At 38.3% G+C, this 14,334-nt stretch overlaps 1 protein-coding gene across 1 annotated transcript; it reads left to right on the top strand.

Moving 5' to 3' along the window:
• Positions 1-1,046: 1,046 nt before the first annotated feature.
• Positions 1,047-13,211, top strand: PRRG1 (proline rich and Gla domain 1). The gene is made up of 3 exons (XM_009989590.2): positions 1,047-1,086; positions 5,259-5,419; positions 12,606-13,211. The coding sequence occupies exons 1-3, from the start codon at positions 1,077-1,079 to the stop codon at positions 13,128-13,130; spliced, it is 696 nt and encodes a 231-aa protein (XP_009987892.1). The 5' UTR covers positions 1,047-1,076; the 3' UTR covers positions 13,131-13,211.
• The last annotated feature ends 1,123 nt before the right edge of the window (positions 13,212-14,334 follow it).

Here is a 14,334-nt window from a genome sequence, read left to right as displayed (position 1 = left end):
TACCACTTTTTTACAGAGAGGTTTGCTTATGAGGTTTGGGATTTACGGAGATTGAGGACATTAGTATGGTGTGGTATGTTGATGTATAACCTGGCCTCTGAAGTAGAACTAATGCTAACCTTTAGGAGTAGGTAATTTATTAGTAAAAAACCCTTTAACCTCATGGGGTTCTACCAACTTGGTTACACAGCTGCATCTTTCTCGTACTTTGCTGAAAGCTTTTATTTTCCATACTAACGAAGATTAACTTTTACTTTTTCCATACTAACGAAGACTTCAAGAATCTGAAAACAGTCTCTCAAACTACTCTTGCTGCCTTCAGACGCAGTTCTTGTTGGCTCTCTGCCTGGTGGGTGCAATGAGCTTCAGGCACTTTCTTGACTGGGAGCATCTCTTGTCTGTTCTCTTTCCAAGATGAGGTTTAAAGTACAGGTACATTCTTGTAGGGCAGGTTACGATCCTCTCATGTATTGCAAGTTCCTTTGCCGAATCGCACGTCTTGTTCTGCCCTTGAACTTTATGCAGGCATCCTGTTTTAATCAGTAGCAGACTCTGGATGAATTTGCATGTGTTCCTTCTGATTTCAAAAAATCTGATCCATAGACTAAAGATAATGAGTTGACTTGATGATCTCTGCAGAGTGAATTTAAGTCTTAGGTAAGGTGTAAGTAATTACAGTGGAGAATGTAATACCTTTCAAGTTCAGTTAGGTAAAACAGAGGTTGTGGATTCGTTTAAAATTATACACACCTATTTCATCTTAGTGGTTTTGCATATTCTAAATATGGAAAGCTTTGAAAAAGGTTAAAGCATTCACTATTTCACAAGAAGTTGTTTCTTTTTTTGGGGGTAATATTCCTATACTACTAAAATTAGTCTGCATGCAGTAGTGGTACAACTCAAAAGAGGGATTAACCTTGATCAAGGATTTTCCAGCACTGATATATTTGTAACAATGTTCAGGAATCAAGAGAAACTTTTCCAAGTTCATTTGTAATTCACAAGCTCAACAGAATGTTTCCTCTTTTGTTTACAGACCTGATATTTGCAAGTTCCCTGCCTTGACAGTACTCATCATGGATAGTGGTAAGTTTATTAACTTAGTGATGAGTGTGCATTCTTTATGATTCCCTATGAAGTGGATATTAACACACCCCAAAACTGTCCTCTGCTCAAAATCTCAGTTGGCTTGCACAAAAAAATGTCCTCTGCTATTGAACTGGTTTTGGTGTTACATATGATGCAGATCTTTGCCCTCGTTAAACTGAACTGGAATCATACTGCTGCTCTGACAGAGATATTACATGCAGACCATAATAGTCATCACAGACTTATTCGTGGATGTTTGAAAGCTGGCCGCAGAATGAAGAGGACAGAGCTGAATTTCCAGCTTAGAGTACTTTAGTTTCAACTGTGCTTAAGTTTGTCCCAGTAACTCCAGATACTCAGAGCAGAAGTCACTTTTTAAGCAAACACTCAAATCATTTTTCTCCCTTCTGCCCTGTGCAAGCCAAATAGTTTTATTAAGATCACTTACAGAAAGATTCAAATTTATCAGTAGCTACAGCTTCAAATTTAAAATTAAATGTTTATTTCTAGTATTTACTGGTAATTTTAATCTGCTTGAGTATAGGTAAAGAGTCAGAAAAAAGAAGCCTCAGTAGTGGTCTCAATAGAGCTGGTTTTGGTGTCCAGGATGCCCTGGGCTTTGCTTCGGCAACACTTCTGGGTCTCAGAATACTTTTCCCATGCTGCTGCTCCCTGTTCCTTCTATCACTAAAGACCTGAAGCCGGTTTTCTTTGCCTGTGACAGCTTCAGCTGGCAGGCTGAGATGTATTTATCCTTTCGTGTCCTTGCCTGTCTCTGTCTGATTCTGATTGAGTTTCACCTTGCTGAAGTATCTGTTCAGTATTATGATAGCACACAGGTTTTCCGAAGAATGTCTAATAGATTGATCTGACTGTATTACTTTCTTCAATAATAGTAAGTGAAATGTAGACTTCAGAATGGTTTTCTTTGTAGCTTTCTGATACATAAAAACTTGCTAAAAGCTGAATATTACAGTTACACACAGAGCACAAGCATGTCTGAAGAATTAAACATGTATTCAAATGCATTAAATTTGGTAGTTGTATATCTTCATCTATATTCTACAAAAATTGGGGGAGAGGATTTGTTTGTTTCAGATTATTTGTTTCTGTATCTAATATAATGCCAAAATAATAATTTTGATTTTTCCTTTATCCTGTATTTGCTAGTTAATCTCTTTAAAAAAGTGAAAGAGCAAGTTGTATCTTGCTTCATTACTTTATTCTTGCCACATGCAATTTTTCCCTGATTATCTTCAGCTCCGTAGTAACAGCTGTAGTGAATTCAGCCACGCTGTAGCTTGTCTAGGTGGGCATCCAACCCAAAGCAGTTTTTTTTTTACACACTCCTCTGCAATTATAACAATGTCTACGTGATGATGGTCCTGGAATACTAAGAAGTCAAAGTGGTTTCTGCAATATGGTTCCATTATCTCTTTTTATAGGATTCATCAGGCAATGACTGATTCTCATTAAATCGCTATATTTCAATCAGTATCTCCATCAAGATTGCTTTGATCGATGTATGTTTTTATGTTTCTTTGCTACATTTGTATTGACTTCTCAATAGGTTTTAAAGTCACTAGGAGTGTGCAGAGCCTTAAAAATGTCAAATCAAATATACTTCATTCTTTCCAGCCTTGCAGGGTCAAAAGCCATTCCTGGTCTGGACTAATCACTTATCATTATTTATCAGATACATTCAGAATTAATATGGGGTGTAGTTTATTTTCCTCAGCAGGCTTTTTTGTCTCTGTGATGTATGCATTTTCTATACTGTATTGTGAGAGAAGAGAGACACTTTCTGAATACGAATTGCTAAATAAAAAAATTGGGGTTTTTTGAATAGTCATATATTGGCCATTCTTGAATATTGAATTATTTTAAGGCTTTGCTGTTCTTCATCAATGCATTTTGAAGCAGAAATATATGCTGAGCTCTTTTTGGAAAAGTAAACTATTACCTAGAAACTCATTCCAATGTGTATCAAACAATATTTTATAACAAACCATCTTTTAAACCTTTATTCTCAGTTTGCTTCATTGCTAAATTGGAAAGTGCATGCAGAAACAAAGATTTGTATATTGTTTCTGAGAGTTTTAAATCAGGGTATTTTCAGCTACCTGCGTTTGTCCCTCTATTTCTTTTCCGTCTGCATCCGGTACAAAGTTGTTGTAGTCTCTCTCATTGCTCTTTTCAGGGTCGAATTCCTGCTGTGAAATGAAATTTTCTAGGTTTTATCTGTTGAAGGAGGGGAGATTTGATTTATAGCACATTATCTACTCTTTGGAAACTCCACATATGTGCACTCTTAAGAGATTCTGGGATGTAGCTTGTTCCACTTCAGGAATGCCCACAGGAGGAGTTGGTCAGAAGTAGGTAGACTGCTGGCAGCGCATCATCCCCATGCATGGCTGCATGCTGGCTTCCTGATGTGGACAAGTCCTTCAGCTTATCATGGTTAGGTGATCACTGAGAAGAAACCATTGAAAGAAACAAAGTTCTTCAGGCCTAGATAGGAGTCAGGAGAATTGTGTGAGAAATGGAAAGAAGCCTTTTTTTTTTTTTTTTCTTCCGTTTTTGAAGACATTTTTTAATATTCATTTTGATGTTACTTAGTCAGTGAACTTACACAATAGGAGATGCCCATGTGCTCACCTGTGGTGCTGTAGAAAACCAACATTGCAATGGGTGCAGTTGTAGAGCTGTATGCATTGAACCTCTGGCAACATCATGAATAGCGTAATTTGTGTGGTGCATGTACGTACCACGTGTATTCAACTGAAACTATAGGGAGTGACTGGTGTTTTGGAGTTTAATCTTCGTTTAATTCTTTGCAAAAGGAACATGACCGGCTAACAATTTATAGGAAAGTATACCACAGAGACTAAATAAAATTAAAGTAGATCAGCCTAATTGGTAGCCTTATGACTGAAGAATGCCACCACATCTATCTCATGAGAAAGCAAAAGTATAGTGACCGTCTTCGTAGACTTGCTGCCATCCTTTTTTAAAATTCAAAATCGGATGATTAATGGAGGAAAAAAAGAAAAAAAACACAGAAAAATGATTCATATAGAATTATAGATAAATCATTGCTTAAACCAGGCAGTCTCTGCCCTAGTGGTCCCAGACTAGCTGTAAATGAACCAATGCAGAAATGATTGCATAGGTCAGGAAAGTGGTATGAGTGCATTAGTATGACAGGTCATTGAATAATTAGCCCCTCTTGCTGGCTGTGAGAGCCCAGGAACAGTGTTGCACTGACATGCTGCCTCAACTGAAATACCTGGAGAATTTCCACGTCATTCACTGCAGATGTATCTCCCAGGTAATTCAGTCTGCTGGGTATTGGAGTGTTCCAGGTGCTGCATGTTACTGTAAAAATCATTTGATCAGGGAGTTAGAGGGAAAGCTGGAACATGAGAAGAAAAGAGATTGCTTCCTCTCTTCCTTGAACAGAAAACTAAGGAAAGCAAATAAAGAATACCTGTATCTGAATGCTGGTTTCCTTTTGGGGCTGTTTTATTTGAGTCATCAAATAAGATGAGATTTCATGTATGATTCAAGAAAATAGAAAGAGGCTACTTCCCCACACACCTCCAAAAGGGTCACTATTTCAGGGTCAACATTTCTGGAGTGAAGGGAGCAAGTCTGCTTCAAAGTTGCTGAAGAAAACTTATAGACTTAAACTTTGATAAATGCATCTGTTCTAGTGTGTATGGCTCTGGGTAATATTCATAAATATTTATATCAAAAACTTCAGAGCATTCTGGCTGTGATGCCCTCAGGCAGTTGCAGATATCTTTTTGGAAGTTCACAAGCAGGATTTGTTTGTTCTGTGTCATCTTAGTTTGAGAAATTGCTGGAGCTGAGCATGTGCCTGTCTCTTCTGAGCACTTGTTTAAGCATACATGACTGTGATGCTGAATTGAGTCCATCGCGCTTATAACACTATAGCAATAACTACTGAAATCATTACTTACGTAGGCCCAACTACTTACACTAGTGAATAAAACTAGGAAAGGCCTTTTATCGTATCAAAAAAAGGGGGAAGACTTTGAAAAAGGTCTTTATTTCTCAAAAGCACATTTTCTTTGAGCAGTTTTAGCATGAGCTTTTGCATATCTATTTTAGAAGTGACGTTTGTTGTCTCTCCTCTTATTCAGTTTTCTTAACAGAGGACAAAGCCAATTCTGTGTTAAAAAGATACCCGAGAGCCAACACTTTTTTTGAAGAATTAAAGCAAGGTGACATAGAACATGAATGCAGAGAAGAAATCTGTAGCTATGAAGAAGCAAGAGAAGCATTTGAAAATGAGGAAAAAACGGTATGTTTTGGTGTATATTTAAAGACAAGCGGAGTGTATTGATAGTAAATTTTTAGGTGCGCTGAATGTTTGTTTGTTTTCCAAGATTACATTAAATTTGTTTTTCTTTTTGAATGTTTCTTTAAACAAATAATGTGTACAGTGGAGATGGATAGACTGAATAGCAATAACTTTTGAATCTTTCATCCCAATTAAACTGAATTTGAAGGAGGTAGAAGTCTCAAAGGTAATTATGCTCTTGAGTGTTGTGAAAATGGACAACTGGGAGGAAAAGGAATGTAAATTAATACCCCCACTTGAGAAAAAGTGGGCAAAACTGTCATCTGGTTGGCAGCACTATTTACCCAAATAGCTCGTGTCCTGGTTCTCCAATCATTACACACTTAAGTCTGACCTGGATATCACAAATGCCGTTGTCTTGCTTGGAAGAAATGATGGGATTGGAACTGTTCTAGGGAATATACAGAAGCAGAGGGCCCAAGTCTTCACTTGTCTCACTCCTTGTGGAATAACTCGTTTATTGAATATGCTCACATGAAATAAGTGAGCAACTCAAAAAAACTTGCCGTTTAAAATACACCTTTGAATCCCAGGTTCTGGTGTAGCTGGCCAAAGTATTCAGTGCCCAGACTATATTTATATATTTGTTTAGTCTAAAAATAAGGAAAGACTAGTGGCCTTCAAGCTAAAAATCTGCAAGCCCCTGGAGCATATTGTTAAGCAGCAGTGATCTAAAACATGGAAAGAACAATAATTTCAGTGTTACCATGTGTTATGCAAGGGCAGTGATACATTAACTTGGCAGGAATGAAGCAGATACTGCCCACACAGAACTGTTGCGTAAGTCTGTTGGCTTCTCTAATTAAAAGGAGCTTGTGGGCTAATGGTTCTGCAAGCAACACCTGCCTATCATACCCAACATATCTTTCATTGCTTCCCAACAAATAAAAACAGCACATGGGGTTTTGATGGTGGCGTATGACCTACTTAATGCAATACAGTTAAAATTCTTTTTTTTAATTGTTTCTATCACTTTTGTGGTTTTGCACAGGGAGATTGTACTTGCGAGGCCAGTGGGTTAATGGGCTGTGGCACAGAGAACATGGCAGATTTCTTCCAGAATTTACACAGATGATGCGTTCCACTCTTCAGTGGCTGAACTCTGCATCAAAAAATAGCGATGTTACTGTAAAGGCATACTGAATGTTTTAAGTTCTTAGCATCTTTTTGTTGGAGGTTGTATCTGGGAAGATGGATAAGACTGGAATGAGGACTTTCTGATTTATTAAAATGAAGTAGTAGGATGTGCGGTGTCTCTCCAAAGCTGCTTCTTTCTGAAGCCTGAAAGTGCATGCACACAGGTGTTTTTATCTCCCAGACTTGGCTTGGTGTGGCTATTCCAAATGATAGCTCATTGTGTAATTAAGGATAATGTTTGCAATTACGTTATTTGTGTAAAATCTGTGTCAAAACACAGTATCACTTGCTTAAGTAGCACGGGAAGTTCAAGTGACTAGAGAATGCGTAGCCTAAACATGTTGCCTCTCACTTCAGCTTCTTTTCCCCCATTTAGGAGCATTTTGTGTTTTGGTAGAGAGCGTTTCCCTTGCAGCAGTGTTTTGGAAATAGTAAAACAGAAATAGTTACCTTTCCGCTCTTCCTGCAGCCTTTGTGTCACAGTGGAGAAGGAGCTTCCAGTAAGGTCCGGACCCTTTATCAATTTCCACTACTGTATCCTTTTTGCCTAGCTGCTTTATTCTGTTGCTGGTAGCTTGCTAATGGGCCAGGCTCTGCTAATGTGCAGTTGCCCCTGACCAGCCTCATTTACTTGGGCTTTATTTAGTCCATTGTCCCCCAGCAGTATCCATCCTTACAGCCACTTAGTGAGACACAACTTCTATGACCCAGGGGAAGGAAATGGATGTAGTAGACTAGGATCGTGATACAGTATGTTCAGAGCAACAAAGATGCAATGATTTCATGGTATAAGATAGACTGGAATTCAAATAGGGTCTGTAGCTTATTTATCTCACAGTAGCTTCGTTTTGTGTTATTTGTGGGTTTTTTTTTCTTGTCCATTTGGTTCTTTGTTTTTCTGCGGTCTTTTGGGGAGGTGTGCAACATCTGGATTTGTAATATTAAAATAATATCGAGCAGTTCCCTCTAGTTATTTTCGATGCATGAGTTTTTCTTGGCAGTTAGCATTGCATATGTTAAGTGTACATGCATAGCTGTCGTGGAAATATTGAATGCCTTTAATATTGTGTGGGCTTGGGGACTTTTGATAGGTTCAGAATTATTATTTAAAAAGATAACGTTAATTATAAAGATAATACTATTACGGTAGTAAGGTTAGAACCAACAGGGAAGAATTTGCAGGACTTTGTGGATGAAATGGAATATGAAATTCAGTGTTGACAAATGTAATGCATGTGGGGCAAAAAAGAGCATTCATTATATATATGATTGCCTCTGAACTGATCTTGGGAATAAGAGCTGAATTTGAATCTTTGAAGATTTGAGTTTAATGCTCAGCAAACAGAACCAAACCAAAATAAAACCCTGAGTGCTAAAAATCCAAAGACAGGAGATCAAAATTGAGAACATAATTATATTATTGCACAGTCACTTCTTGAATGTGCCGTGTACAGCTCTGATCTCCCTATCTCCTAAAGAGCAAATTAGTAGCTGAGGAAGGACCAGAGGAGTGTGACAGTTGACCAAATATATGAAAGACTTCTGTAACAACAGTAGATTGGAAAGAGTTAAATCAGGGAATATGTGATGTCTGTGAGAAGCATGAAGATTGAACTGAGGTCAGTCACTTGCCATCTTTCTGACAGGAGAGCTTAAGAGGGCCTCAAAGGAAACTAGAAGGTTCAGGTTCAAAGCAAATAGAAGTGTCTCATCTCACCCCAGATGACAGAGCTGTGGACTGCCTTGCCACAGAATGTCTCAGATGCTAAAACTTATATAGGTTAAGAGAACAACAGTGTAAATGAAGGGAAGATAAATCAATCTGGGACCGTTGAATAAAAGGGATCAGCTTTGGCTAATGGAAGTTCTTCAAGTACAAGTATGTGGAAGCTGAGAGAGTATTGCTGTGTGCTTGTGTTTGAACTCTTCTTTCGGCAGTCTCTAATGGTTGTTGTCAGAGAGAAGGTAACAGATTAGGTGAACTGTAGGTCTGATCTCATAAAGCTGTTTATTTCTAGTACCTGTAGCCTGCAGGCAGCACTTCGTGTGGTCACTGGTCAGTAGTCAAAGGTTGTTGGGAGGCTCAAAGATTTATTCAAAGGTTACTGTGCCAAGTATCTGGGTGTGATTGAAGCACCACTATTAATTCTATTGCCATTAACTCATTTTTTTAAATTAATCTGCATGAAGATTTCAAAATCTGGAAGTCATGGATCTTTATTTATGTTTCAAATTTCCCACAAATTGGAAGTATTATAGAAATTGCAAGGTTCTCTGTGTAGCTCTATTCTAGCAAAACAAACAAACAAAAGAAACTCTAAGAAGCTTAGCAATCAACCCAAAACTTGTCAGCACCAGATCTGAAATGATGTGATCAAGTCAGACTTCTAGCATCAGTCTGTGTCTAATTATGGATGCTGAATAAATACCCAGGAGAGAAGAAGTGAATCTTTTCCTGCCACCTGAAATTGAGGGCAGACCAGAAGAAAAACAGTGTAGCAGGTACGCTCACTTCTCACTATTGCTGTGTTCGTGTCCTCCACCTACTGAATACCAAGCAGTCTTCTGCCTGGTATATTATTAGTCCACCTTTAAAACAAGTCAGACAATTGACCAAGAATCGTTTGAGGCTGACAATGCTGCCAAATGTAGTAAAGGCTTCAGCTGAAATTCTCAGCAGGGTGCGAGTGTCTTAACTTTCATTCTATCCCTTATTTGATTCAGCGTTCAGACTGATGCTGCCTCTGTTCTGAGAGGTATTAGAAATAAAAGGGAAACAAAATTCTGGCAAATTGGCTGTAACTGTCTCTGTGTGGGATGCCCTTGAGAATTCCTTTTGATTATTTCCAACTGGGTTTGCCAAAGTGGTAAGAAACATTCAGAAAAGTAGTTCTTGGCAGGAATATATTTTAGATGTTTTCTAAGTCTTTTCCATTGTGGTTATCTGATTTTGTGGTCTGTTTAACTTAGTTTTTCAGCCTTTTAAGGCATATATGCCTGGTATTCCCAGCCGTACAGTGCTCAAGGGTAAATGATTACTGGAGTGTGCTTTTCCTAAATCACAAGTTAATAATTTTGTCAAGTAGAAGGAAACTCCTTTTTGTTGTTGGTTTAAGAGACCAGCAAATATGGAAGGGATGTTTGTGCTGTGAGTTTTCTGACTTCTAAATTACTCTTTAACTTTCTGTGTGAGTTCTACAGCTACTTCCTAGGTTTTCAGTATTTCCCTCCTCTTGTTTTTTTTACATGGCAGTTTGTACAAATCTTCACACTGTGCGAATTCATCCAAATTCTCCGTGGTTTTGTTGGGCATGATTTGACTTTGACTAGGTGGCTTGTCCTCCTCCTGTGCCTTCACTTTATGGTGCAGTGTAGCTGTGTTTTGTGTGGTTTGGAATTTCTTTTTCCTTGCATGCAAATGAAAGTGGATGCTAAACTACTTTCATCCGTAAGGCAGTTTAAACTCTTACCTTAAGCTCTTTATGCACCTGTCTGGTCCCACCATCAACTCGAACATCCCCCGCAGCCACACACCTTATTCTGAACTAATTGCCTGTCACTCTGGGAAAACGTTTTTTCTACTGCTTTGCCATGTTGTGGAGTGACAAGGAGAGAAACTGGTGTTTCAGCTTTTTGAAGAAAGTACAGTGACGTTTACTCCAGCAGATAGAGCTGAGTTAGAAGTAACATGGAAACATTACTAAAATATCAGTCACGACTTACTGCCCTTACATGAGAGAGGGTGCATTTCCTCTGCAATCTGCAACACAAAGTATATTGCTAAGGGAAAAGTGTGATTTCTTCTTTTTCATCAAAACTACCTTTCTCCTCCGCAGAGTCTTTAAAATGACACATCCTTGCACAGTATATTTGATGACTTTAAGTAAATCTTTGCAACTTTGGCCTTGAAAATATAGATTGTACCATTTTATTCCCTTGCTGCTGTTGAGGCAGCAGAACAGTGAAGTGGGAAGCTTGCTTCCAGTACCGATAATAGCAGTTGATGCTGTTATCTGTACAGATAAAACAGTTAATGCTAACAGATTTTCTGCCTTTTTAGTCGAGAAAATATTTATTATTTATGCAATTAAAGAATCTAGTTAGTTGTATTCAAACCAAATGGAAAGGTAATGGGTAACAGATCTCCCTAATTGCCTGATGATCGGGTGGGGAGAGGTGGGGTGTTTGGTTTTGTCAGTTTTTGTCATGCAGAGATCCCAAAAGTCCTCAGTTGTGCAGCTTATTTCATTTTTTGATAGTTTTTCCTCATAAGTGTTTTCTGAAGTCAACACTGTTGTCTGGGATTAACTGTGGAACTGCATCAAGGAAGGCCCTTGCAGAGAAGCATTTAGAGAGGCTAATCTCGTCTTGCAAGACTTGCTAACTTTGTTTGAGGTCAAGGCTACCTGACTTAGCTTAGATGATTTGGCCCTGGGCGTACATCAAAGAGGGGCACTGTGGTGACCTGCTTTGATGTCACACCTTGAAATGTAGGAAAAACACCTGATCCTGGTTTGCTGTAGGAATTAAGAAAGACATTTTATTTTAACTTGCACTGAGTATAGGGATAAGAACAAATGAATTTATCTTTTAAAAAAAAAAATCCACCAACTACATGATAGCCAGTTGTTTCATGCATATGGCATTGCTCTTAAACCTACTAAAAACCCTAGTAAATTCTGATCCAGAAGCATTGTGAGCATGTGTTTTGCCCATGGTGTCCTGGTCCTGGCTTTGTACAGAGCAAGCTTAGCCTCCACGTTAGAGAGGCCATGCTACTCCTGAACTCAGGCTGCCTCTGAGATCAGTTTGACAGCATTATCTGTTTAATGCTGATCATGTGGCAGCAGTTCTGAACAGAAAAAAATGGTGATAGATCTGCTCTGTGTGTCAACAAAGTCGGTTCGTCTGCAACCTGAATACATAATTTGCTAGTTACTGAGCAATGACCCTATCGATTTTACCTGGTGGACATCTTGTAAATGCGTGCATGTGAGATGTGTGTTATTTAAAACAGATGATGGCATGGATTTGAGGGGTGATTTTGTCATCATTTTCTTTTCTTAAATTATACATGGCTATAAAACACAGTTGAAAGTGTTTCTTAGTAGGAGAGATCTCAAAGGTGGGGATGACTACTTTTTTGAGGCAAGGTATGCTTTTCTTTGTACTAGCTTTTCACAGGATTCCCTGCAGAGAAACTGGATGGAGACATGATCTTTGTACTCCTGCTTGTGCATATTAATATAGCAAAGAGTACTTTCAAGTACTGGTGTCCCCCTTCATCTTTGTTTTCCCTTGCTCATATTTTCACTTTTCATTTTCTGTTCCATTTATCTGTAGCTGTGTTGTCAAAATTTCTGGAATATAATAAGCTGTGTAATATTCTCATACTGCCGAAGCTATTTTTAGCTATAAACAGGGGATCTGAATCAACTCAAATAAGCTGACAACAGTTGCTTTATGAGCCAGAGGGTGAAGAAAGTCTAAATTATGAGATGACAGTACAACATAGTTGTGCTTTGCCAAAATGGTCTGTCATTCCGAAACGATATTTCCCTCTCAGATTGTATTAGTATATTATTAGAATTTAAAACAAAACAAACAAACAAACCCCAACAAACTAACTTTTGCTTTGAGTGGTGCTGAAAAATTTTTATCCACCAGATGGCTGATGTGAATGCTGATTAGATTTCTTACCTACTCCTGTGTGTGCTGCAGGTTTGTAAATATTAAGTGCAGGTATAGGAATCTTGAAAGCAGTGAGGAGCTGGTTTAAAAAAAAAACAACCACCTTTTTGTATCACTAACCACATCAGAAGAAAATTGAAAGTTTATTGTGTGTGCTTATCCATACCAGTTCTTATTTTAATCATCAGTATTTTAAATGCCTTTTTTTTCTCATTCATTTAAAACAACTTGATTACAGTAATTTATTTTTTTTTCAACTGTCTTATAGTTTCTGACTTATCCTGTCTTGCTCTTCTAGAAGGAGTTCTGGAAAGCCTACAAAAATGGACTTCAGGGAGAAAGTAACACAGGACATACCTGGTATTCATTTTACCTTGCATTTCCATTAATCATTGGCCTTTTCGTTATCCTCATTGTCATTTTTGTCATATGGAGATGCCTGTTTAAAAAGAAAATGCGTAGACAGTCGGTGTACGTGCATAGGGGAGCCCAGGAAGCGATGGGTGATGGTGCTGTGGCTGATGGCAGAGGTCCTCTTCCGCCGCCTCTCAGCATTGTTCATTCCCCACAGGAGGAAATGTATGAAGTCAGTGGGCTCTCTCCAGGAGTTCTGAGCTATATGGATGGACGGTCAGACTCAATATCCACAAGGCTCTCAAACTGTGATCCTCCTCCTTCATATGAGGAAGCCACTGGTGAAATCAGTATGAGAAGTAGTGAAACTGAACAACATTTAGATCCACCCCCGCAATATGAAGACATTGTGAATTCCAGTTCAGCCGGTGCAATTGCACTGTCTCCTCTTGTCACCAGTACCAAATAAAGCAAGAAGAACACTATGGACTTTTTAAAAATTACTAATCATTTTGTAGCACTTTATCTTGGCTTATTATGCATTTCTGTAATTTAATGGACTTGTACAATGAACTTCACTTTTGGGTTAGATTCACTTGTTCTTTGGGTTTGGGATTTTTTTCCCCTACAGCAGGTCTTAAAATATAAGGAGTCTGTATTGAGAATGTAGCACAGGTACAAATGTGGTGCTCTGTCGTACTTCTCAAAAGTACCTCTGCTTTGAGGGATGTCACTTGTTTTATTCTGAACGTTGTCCCATGGTCCCCACAAGATTTGTGGAAACCCCTCCCCTTTCTTACTGCAGACTGTCAGAATTGCCTGAAATAGGGAATCCTTAAGCAACGTTTTAGATAGTTATTTACACTAAAGGGGACTGATTTTGCAGTATTGCCTCATGTCTGGTTGGTTCCTTTTTCTGACCTGGATTTTTTGTTGCGTGCTGCACCCTATCCTGGGCCCTTGGAATGCTGAGAGCAGTATGCCTTTCAGTTCAAACCAGCATCTCGTTAGAGTATGCTGGCTTAATAGCAATAATGTCAGAGTCCTAGCAGAAAAGGTGTGTTTTAAAGCTTTTGCTATTACAACTCAAAATTCTGTAAATGTTTAGAAGCTAACAATTCAAGATACTAACTAGGGAATTTAATGGTGTACTTTCTGTCTGCGTTCTTTCTTTCCTCTCTGTTTTCCTATCTGTGTTTACTTGTGTATTCTAGAGGTGAGAAGTGTGCATATGTTAACTTTAGAACTTGAAAGTTCATATGACAGTAAATAATGAAATACTCGAGAGTGGATAAAATCCTGATCATAGTCTTCCAACCATAGTCTTCACTGGAACCAGGATATTATTCATGAGCAGATAAACCCAAAGGTATTACTTCCCTTTTTTTCTCCTTTTAAAAAGGAGAAGCATTCAATGTGTATGACTTTTTTTTTTCCAAACTATGAAATAAAAATCCCTTCCTCAAGTCCTGATATTCTTCTGCCTCTTCCATACTTAACATGTACCATGTGTGCACCTCGTGTTGGTGGCTGTGGAAATCCTTTGCAGAGAATATAGATACCTTTTTTTCAATAACAATGCATTTATCGCTTATCCTTTCTAACAAGGTGCTTCTGTTGCAAAAGTTAACAAGATGTTGTAGTGAAATAAAAGTACTTACATTTTTCATTTT

The sequence above is a fragment of the Tauraco erythrolophus genome, chromosome 1 (assembly GCF_009769465.1).
Source record: "Tauraco erythrolophus isolate bTauEry1 chromosome 1, bTauEry1.pri, whole genome shotgun sequence".
NCBI lineage: Eukaryota > Metazoa > Chordata > Aves > Musophagiformes > Musophagidae > Tauraco > Tauraco erythrolophus.
The sequence above is the reverse complement of the archived record's forward strand: the minus strand, read 5'-3'. Positions and strand labels throughout refer to the sequence as shown.

Excerpts from the sequence above, each read along its gene's own strand:
- PRRG1 (XM_009989590.2), top strand. Across the intron at positions 5,420-12,605 it reads TTGAAAATGAGGAAAAAACG|AAGGAGTTCTGGAAAGCCTA; the intron begins GTATGTTTTGGT and ends TTGCTCTTCTAG.